Here is an 8,913-nt window from a genome sequence, read left to right as displayed (position 1 = left end):
AAGGACACTGTTTACATCAGATATAAATACACATGCCATCTCGCGTCACTCGGACTTTCGGAAAATCCGGAAGGGAGGCCGCGGGGAGGGCCGGGCGATGCAGAGACCCCCCCCCCCACATCCTCCCCACCCCCCCACGGGCTCTCTGGGGAGCAGGAGGGAGCAAGCCTCGGTGGATGTGGGGGCCCAGCCCCCAGCCCCTTCCCCTCTAGCTGCCAGGCCCGGAAGAGGAGCGGAGATGGGGAGACTGTGGTCCATCTGCCGAGGGCTGTCCAGGGGCCACTGGGCTGCTTCTCAAAGGCACGAGGTGGGCCCGTTCCCGCCCCGGCCCGGAGGCAGGGGCCACCTCTCAAGGTCGGATGGTGGCGGCTCCCCAAGGCTCTTGCAGTCCCTGAGGAACCAGGTTGGATGGAGGGATTGCAGACCTGGGGACCAGAGGCACATGGAGGCAATCCTGGAGGCCAGGGCAGAGGAGGCGATCAGAAGCTCAAGCCAGAGCCCGGCCGGCGTGGCTCAGGGGTTGAGTGTCAACCTATGACCCAGGAGGTCACGGTTCGATTCCCGGTCAGGACACAGGCCCGGGTGGCGGGCTCCATCCCCAGTGTGGGTGGGGTGTGCAGGAGGCAGCCGATCAGGGATTGATGCTCTCTCATCATGGATGTTTCTCTCTCCCTCTCCCTTCCTCTCTGAAATCAATGAAAACAAATTTAAAAAAGAAGCTCAAGCCAGAGAAATGCTCCCTCCCCAGAAAGAGCGGGAGCCAGGGTGAGCCGGGGCGGGCAGCTGGGCAGCGCCCCTCTGCCCGGGACGTGCAGGAGGCCGTGCGGGGAAGGCCACGGGAGGCCTGCGTCCTGTGTGTCTTTGCTCTCGGTTTTCTCATCCATAGGATGGGCCGGAGCCCCGCTGTCCTCCCGGGACAGCGGGCAGGCCTCTGCGGCCACTCCCGGGCTGGCGTTGGGAAGGCCTGCGCCGCCTCCAGGGGCAGCACGGGGTGCGGGAGGAAGCGGGACTGGGTTTTGAGTCGGACCTGGCCTCCCCCCACGTGGCACCGCACTTGCTGGGTAACCCCCCGCCCGCAGGGGGGCAGCAGCCAGCCTCTGCCCTGTGGGGTGGTGGTAGGTTCAGGCATCAGCCCAGATTCCCAAGTACTGGCTCAGAGCTAGTGCCCCCGGGTGGTCTGTGGTCTCCCCGTGCACATCATGGCCCCTGGGGGGGGGGTGTCCCACAGGCAGGACCCTTCACATCACTCACGTACGTAAATCTGTGTCCCCTGCCATTTCCTTTCTGTGCTTGTTCTTCTATCTCCATGGGGGAGGGATGGAGAAGGGGGATGGGGAGGGGTGGAGAAGGGGGAGGGTTGACTACTATTATTTTTTAATCCTCACCAGAGGATATATTTTTTTCTATTGAAAGAGTGGAAGGGAGGGAGGGTGGGGGAGAGAGAGAAACGTCGATGTGAGAGAGACACATCTGTTGGTTGTCTCCGGCATGCACCCCGACGGGGGACAGGCGGGATGGAACCTGCAACCCAGGTCCGTGCCCTGAACCAGGAGTCTGACCGAGATCCTTCAGTGCGTGGCCAACGCTCTAACCACTGGGCTGCAGGCCAGGCTTCAGGGTGACTCACTCACTCTCCGTGGAGCCCCAGTTTCTAAAAGCCTGTGTCCCTTTGGCTGCAGACCTGCTTCTGGGGACAGAACACCGGCAGAAGGCGTGCCAGCCGCCCCGTGTCCAGGGACACGTCCACACTCCAGGGAGGCAGTAGCGGTCGGAGCCCCCGCCAGCCTGGAGCCAGCGGACGCTGCTGGCCAACCAGCGCGCAGCGGCCCTGGGATCCGCGGGCTGTGCCCTGCGCAGACGTCGCAGTGGAACCGACCTGGTGGAACCGACCTGGCCGGCCCTGCCCTTGGGCCTCCTGGCTGGGTCCTGCCAATCACGCCTCGGGCCCATTGGCCAGGGCCTGGGTCAGGGCACCGGGGCCGGCGCCGAGGATGCGGCGGTGGCCTGAGCCCCGGGAGCTCTTGCGCACGCCGACCGGGGCGCCGGCTCCAGGCTCGCCCTCGGCCACGCGCCGGCGGAAGAGGCCGCGCACGGTGGCCTGGAAGCCGCTGGTGACGAAGCAGTAGACGATGGGGTCCATGCAGCTGTTGAGGCTGCTGAGCGTCACGGCCACGTGGTAGACCACGAGGCTGGCGTGGCGGGGGAGGTCGGGCCACAGCGCCACGGCCACCTGGCGCGCGTGGAAGGGCGTGAAGCAGACCAGGAAGATGACGAGCACGGTGAGCAGCAGCTGCATGGCCCGCACACGGCGCTGGCGGCCCTGGCGCAGGAGGCCCGGCCGCGACAGCGCGCACAGGATGCGGCCGGTGAACACGCTGATGACCAGCAGCGGCAGCAGGAACTCCAGCACCGTCAGCGCGAAGACCCGGCAGCAGGGCCCGCCGGCCGCCACGCCCAGCACCGACAGCGTCACGGCGCCCGCCGCCAGCCACACCAGGGCGCACACGGCCCGGGCGCAGGCCGGCTGGCGCCAGCGGCGGGAGCCCTCGGGCTGCACGATGGCCAGGTAGCGGTCCACGCAGATGCAGGTGAGGAAGAGGATGGAGCAGTGCATGTTGAGGAAGTAGCCGAAGACGTGCGGGAAGGCGCAGCGCAGGCAGCCCCGCGTGCTGTAGAAGACGGCAAAGCGCGCGGGCAGCGACAGGTCCACCAGCAGGTCGGTCACCACCAGGTTGATGGTGTAGGTGACGGAGGGCGTGGAGGCCCGCGTGCGGCAGCAGAACACGTACAGCGCCAGCCCGTTGAGCGCCAGCCCCGCCAGGGAGACGACGCCGTGCACGGCCAGCAGCGCCAGCCACAGGCCCGGGAAGGCGCGGTGCAGCTCCTCGTCCAGCGCCGCGAACTCGTGGAACAGGGGCCGCTCGCTGCGGTTGGCCCACGCTGCCGCCGGCGCCGTGGCATTGGGGGCCGCCACGGCCGAGGGCCCCGCCGGAGACTCAGAGGCCATGATGGCAGCCGGCCAGCGCTCGCTCCGGGCCTGGGAGGAAAGAGATGGGGTTACCCCGGCGGCATTTGAGCCCTGGAGGCTGCCCCCCCCCCGCTGGTCTGCTCACCGAGCACCCCAGCCTGTCTGCCTTCCTGCCTCTGCCTCCGCGGCCCTGGCATTGCCCGAGGGGCGCTTTGGCAGGACATTGGTGCCCTGTTCTGGCCAGTGTGGCTCAGTGGACAGAGCCTTGGCCTGCGGACTGAAGGGTCCCGGGTTCAATTCCGGTCAGGGGCACGTGCCCGGGTTGTGGGCTTGATCCCCAGGGGGGGTGTGCAGGAGGCAGCCGGTCAAGGATTCACTCTCATCATTGATGTTTCTATCTCTCCCTCTCCCTTCCTCTCTGAAATCAATAAACACATATTAAAAGAAGAAGAGGAAGGAGAAGGAGGAGCAACTGAGCACAGCAGCGCCCAGCACGTGGTCGGGGCCAGGGAGACAGTGGGCGCCCACCCCATGCTCACCCGCCCGCTGACCCCTCGCCCTGAGGCCCAGCCTGTCCTCCGTCCACCCACCTGTCCTCACCTCCTCCAACGGCGCCAGGGCAACGTCCTGGGTGAGGGTCCTCGTAGGGCCGCTCCCAAGGGGCAGGGACGGTTCTGTCCCCTCTGGGTGCCCTGCGCCCTCCCAGCCCCAAGGGGCAAGCACCTGGTGTGTTGGAGGCACAGGCACGGGTTCGCCAGGGCCGGGCGGAGGGGCCGAGCAGTGTGAGTTACATAAACGCCCGGTGGCCCAGACGCGCTGGGGTGGGGGGTGGGGGGCGGGACGGGGGCTGCCCTTCTGTTTACGTTCCCACCCGAGCTGTTTAACTTGCTGGGATTTATCCTTTATTTATAGAGGAAGGGGTCATGGGCCCCCTGCCCCACGGCGGCCGCTCCTCCAAATAAGGGCATTTCTGGCTTTTTCAGGGGAAAGGAGAGAAGCGGGAGGAGGGGTGGGGCGTGGACAGCCGGGCGAAGGGCCCTCCCCCTGCAGGCGGCAGGGAAGACCCCTCTCCTAGTGACCGAGGGAGCCGGGCGCTGCCCCCGCTCCGGCTCCAGGCTCCCTCTGGCAGCGCCCGCTCTGCGGGGCGAGAACCCGGCCCTGCCTGCTGGGGTGGGGGACCCACTGCCCCGCCCGGCAGGGCGCACCCAGGAGAGGAGCCCTCACTGGTCGAGGCTCCGTTCCAAGCGGGCTGCGGGGAGGCCTGGTGAGCGGGTGCTGCCCGTCCTGGGGCTCAGAGTCAGCACCTGCTGAGGGTCCCCCAGGGGGGCCTCTGCCTCGGCCCCTGCGGCTGCTGGGAGCGGCCAGGTGCTGCCCAGGCCTGTGCCCGGCCCCTCCGGTCGTCCCCAGCACCCTGGGCCCAGGCTCAGCTCATGGGTCCTCCAGGTCATGCTCAGCCCTGACCCGAGTCACACTCAGCCCTGACCCGGGTCACGCTCAGCCCTGACCCTGGCCTCAGCCTGGGCTCTGACCTCTGACCTGTATTCCTACCATCCCTTCCCCATCCTCTCTGTTGAGTCTGGCCATCCCCACCCACCCCTATCCCCCACCCCCCGAAGGCCTGGTCCTCACCTGTGAAATGGGGTCACTAGTGTTTCCCATGGGGGGGCATGGCCCTGTCCCTTCTCCTTCCTGGCAGGTGCCTGGGCCCTGGCCCAGGCGGAGCAGACCCTGAAGCTGGGCCAGCTGGGCGGGGGCCATGTGTGCCTGAGGTGCCCAGCCCAGTGCTGGGCGTGGCCTGGAGACTGGACCAGGGCACCTGTCCACGGGGGAGGCGTGTCCCTCCACCAGCCTTTCACCGAGTTTGGTTCAAGTTCAGAGCCCCAGTGGCTCACCTGGATGCTGGGAACCATGTTTGTTGAATGAACAAGCGAGCAAACCAATGAATGAAATCTGGCAGCGGCCGGAGGAGCCTGAGGGAGTGAGCACCAGGCTCACGGTAACAGCCCCGGTGCTGGCGGCTCTGGGCGCCCCCCTGAACGGGGCCCTGACTGGGCCTCCCAGGGGCGCGTGCGGGACGTCTCAGAGCCTTGGTGAAGGCTCAAGCCCAGGATCGGCCCACAGAGGAAGGATGAGCGTCTCCCGAGTCCTCTGACCCTGTGCCCTCCTGGGGCTCCCTCTCTGTCCAGCCTTATCGCCACACCAACTACTGGGGGGCTGTCTCTGCTCACAGCTCACTGGACCCCTGCCCTGTGCCCAGCAGCACAAGGCCAAGACCCCACGGGGCCCTGCTGACCTCCCCTCATTGGCAGGTAGGGGTGTGTCCTTTCGCACGCCCTCGCCCACCTCCTGTCCCTGCGTGTTCTCTGTGGTGCCTCCCCCCTGCCACATAGGGGGCTGCGGGGAAGCCGGGCCTCAGCCGTGGGCAGCACGCTTTTCCCTGGCCAGGTGCCCGCAGCCTCGCGGGGCCAGGCGTCCACACCGCGGCCGGAGCTTCACAGACGGGGGAGCGGAGGCCACAGCGTGGACTGGTGGATGGCAGCCAGGTCACCTGCTCCCAGGCCACGCAGGGCGGGCCGGGCTGGTGGGGGGGCCGGGCTGGTGGGCATCTCTGGACCTGAGGTTTGTTGGGCACAGGGAGATGCTCGGGCACGCAGTCCCCGTGTGTGCCCACGCCCCCAACACGATGACATTCCAGGGCCAAAATAGCCGATATGAGAGGAACCATCTGCCTGTTTATTTTTCTGGTTATTCTTGGTTTCATGGCAGCAGCTTGAGAATATCGCCTGTGGTTCTACCAGGTCAGCCGGGCCCTTACTGAGGCCCCAGGAGGGACCCGGCTGGCTCTGGGTCACCCAGCAGGTCCTAGCGGGGTGCCAGGCAGAATCTAGGCTCCTTCCTGGCCGGACTGCCTCCACTGGGCTCCGAGAGGGGGGCCCCTCGTGGGCATGGGTGGGGTGCTGGCAGAGGGCACCTGGGCTCCGCCACGCCCGCCAGGCTCTGCCTCACATCCCACCCGATGGAATGGGGTCCCGGGTGCTCGGACAGCCTCGCTGCCGCCCCGGCTCACCCCTCCAGGCAGCCTCCCTGGGGGCAGGGGATGGGGCTCCAGGCACCCCGTCTGGCCTCTGCCTCATCTTTCCCCGCAGATCCTTGGCCTGGGACGCTCGGCCTTTGCACATGCTGTTCCCTCTGCCCGGCATGTGTCTCTGCCAGTGTCACCTGCCGAAGGCCCCTCGCACCCACGGGCACCACCCCACACCGCCGTCCCCGGGCCCCCCGACCTCCTGGTGCCCTGGACACCCTTTCAGGGGTTCACTGAGCCTCCCCCAGACACCCCCAAGTTGGTGTTACCAGCCCCAGGCATGATGTGAGTTCCCCAGCGGGGGAGAGGAGCTGGAGTGCACCCTCTGCCTGTGGCCCCTCCTGCCTGCCCCGTGCCTCCGACCGTGGACACGGCCTGTGCAGGGGGAACCAGAGGCCAGGGCAGCAGCTTGACCGGGCGGCCCAGCCCGGAGCCCCTGCAGGGAGCGGACCTGAGCGCCCCTCTGGCTGGCAGAAGGGTATGGTGGCCAGTGGGCAGCTGGGTGGCCGGCCTGGAGGCTGTGAGCGCCGCCTCCCTTCCACCCTGCCCGCCCTTCCGCTCCCAGTCCTGCCCGAGGCCGCACAGCTGCTCCGCGTCTGCCCTCCCGCCGCCCTGGCCGCGGGCCAGTTCCCAGCCCGCCCGCCTGCCCCCCGCGGGACCGGGGACCGGCTCCCTCTCACAGGGCAGCCGCCTCCAGCCAGAGCAGACGGGGCAGAGCCGGCTCCCAGGCCCATGCCCGGACGGCCGGCCGGTGTGCCTGGGCGTCAGTTTCCCCACCCCTAGTCGGTGGGAAAAGGGTGGGGCTGGAGCTGAGGGCCTCAGCTGTGGAGTGGCTGGGCTGCCCTCCATGTGGGGGGGGGGGGGCTGCTTGGGGCCGGTCCCCACAAGCCCCTCCGCCCCCACCCTGCCCAGCCTGCAGGAAGGGGGGCGGAGGCCCCACAGCCCCTCCAGGGCCCCTGGGGTCCCCCTTCTAGTGCCTCCACAGGTGGGCGATCCTGTGCCGCCTGGCAGCCACCGGCAGAGGATCAGAGAGCCGCTGAACGAGCGAGTGAGTGAATGAATGGGACCCAGAGAAGGGCTTTGGGCTCAGCAGCACAGGTGAGGCGCGGGCGGGAGGGGCGCCCCGCCAGCCCGGGCAGCTCTCCGCCCTCTCTGCACCCGCCTGGCCGCTCGCCGCCCGGGGCTCAGTTTTTCCATCTGTGCAGTGGCCCCTCCTGGCCGGGACCTGAAGCCCCTCCGGCCGGGCTGCCTGCCGGCCTGAGCAGGTGCCGAGCGGAGGCCGGGCCGGCCCTGGACTCACCTCCCCTCCGCCGGCCGGTGGCGAGGCAGCGCCGGCTCCCCAGCCTCCTCGCAGCTGCGGCCACTCGGTCAGGCGGCCGCTGCCTTCCTGGGGCCTGACGTCAGCCGGCGCCCGCCCGGGGCTCCTTTTGGGCAAAGGCAGCAGCGGTGGGGGCGGGGCAGCCGATTCTCCCCACCCCCCACCCGGCCCCTGCAGGAGCCTGGCCAGGGCCCTGCGGGGAGGAGCTTAGGGGCTGCAGAGTCCACGGCCCCGCGGGGCAGAGGAGGAAACTGAGGCACCCAGGGGTGGGGCCAAAGCTGCACCGGCCAGGAGGGGGAGGGGGAGAGAGGCGTCCTGGGGGCTCCAGCCGGGCTCCCTGACCCTCCAGTGCCCGGTCTGGGAAGACGCAGGGCAGCCTGTGCGCCTGTGCCCTGGGTGCTGGGAGCGGGGGTGTGGGACCTCAGACCCAGCTTTCTGCGGGGAGGGGGCAGATGTCTGTGTGCCTGCCCGCACTGCCCTGGGGTCTGCGTTTTGTACATCTGGGTTGCGTGTGCCCCTGTATGTGCCCCTGTGTGCCCCTGTATGTGTGCCTGTGTGCCCCTGTATGTGTGCCCCTCTGTGTGTCCCTGTATGTGCCCCTGTATGTGTGCCGTGTGCCCCTGTATGTGCCCCTGTATGTGTGCCGTGTGCCCCTGTGTGCTTGTGGGGCTGGTACCTGCCCTGGCCCGTGCCCGGCCCCGTGTGGCCTCTGAGTGCCAGTGGCTCTGCGGGGACACACTGGGGCCGCGTGGGAAAGACCCGGGCCTGACGGCCAGTGGTTTGTAACTCTCGTGGCTGTGGCCTGACCGGGGAGGGGGGGTGCGGGGGGGGGCGCTGGGCGGGACATCTCTCCCTGACAGACAGCTGACAGGGTGGACACTGGTGGCCAGCCTGGGGGTCAGGGCTGCGGGCCGAGAGAGGGAGCCAGGGGGGAGGGTGGGGCCTAAGCAGCTCGCCTGCCCACCCCCAGGCTCCCAGCTGATGGGGGCTGAGCCCACAGGCGGTCATCATCTCCTTAGATCGCTTCTATCTACCCCAAAGGAGAAACTGAGGCCTGAGAGGGGCAGGAGCCTCTGGCCCACGGGGGCCCCTACCCCAGGCCGGCACTGGCACCCGGGGCTCCTGGGGGCGTGGATTCCGCGTGGGCCCGGATGTGGCGGGGGCGGGAGGCTCACATCTTATGAACTGAGTCATAGGCAGGGCCGAGGCCCCGTGCCCACCTCTGAGGGCCACAGCAGGCCCCATGCCCACCTCTGAGGGCCACGGTGGGCCCCGTGCCTACCTCTGAGGGCCAAGCTGGGCCCCATGCCCACCTCTGAGGGCCACAGCAGGCCCCATGCCCACCTCTGAGGGCCAAGCTGGGCCCCGTGCCCACCTCTGAGGGCCACGGCGTGCCTCAGGCAGGCTGGTTCCAGGGAAACCCCGGGAGTTTCTCCGGACCCCACGGTGCCAGCGCACTGTCTGGGGAGCCGGGTGGCACCGGGGTGGCCCCAGGACCCCCCAGGGGGGCTCTTCTCTAGGAGGGGGTGGGAGGGGGCAGAGGGA

The 8,913-nt window shown here is 68.7% G+C and overlaps 1 protein-coding gene across 1 annotated transcript; it reads right to left on the bottom strand.

The window, feature by feature from the left end:
• Positions 1-1,933: 1,933 nt before the first annotated feature.
• Positions 1,934-3,007, bottom strand: GPR20 (G protein-coupled receptor 20; the record flags this gene model as incomplete). Its single annotated transcript, XM_081110980.1, has 1 exon — positions 1,934-3,007. The coding sequence occupies one exon, from the start codon at positions 3,005-3,007 to the stop codon at positions 1,934-1,936; it is 1,074 nt and encodes a 357-aa protein (XP_080967106.1).
• Between the last annotated feature and the right edge of the window lie 5,906 nt (positions 3,008-8,913).

This window comes from Myotis nattereri, assembly GCF_964212035.1.
Source record: "Myotis nattereri genome assembly, chromosome: 17".
Taxonomy (NCBI): domain Eukaryota; kingdom Metazoa; phylum Chordata; class Mammalia; order Chiroptera; family Vespertilionidae; genus Myotis; species Myotis nattereri.
The sequence above is the reverse complement of the archived record's forward strand: the minus strand, read 5'-3'. Positions and strand labels throughout refer to the sequence as shown.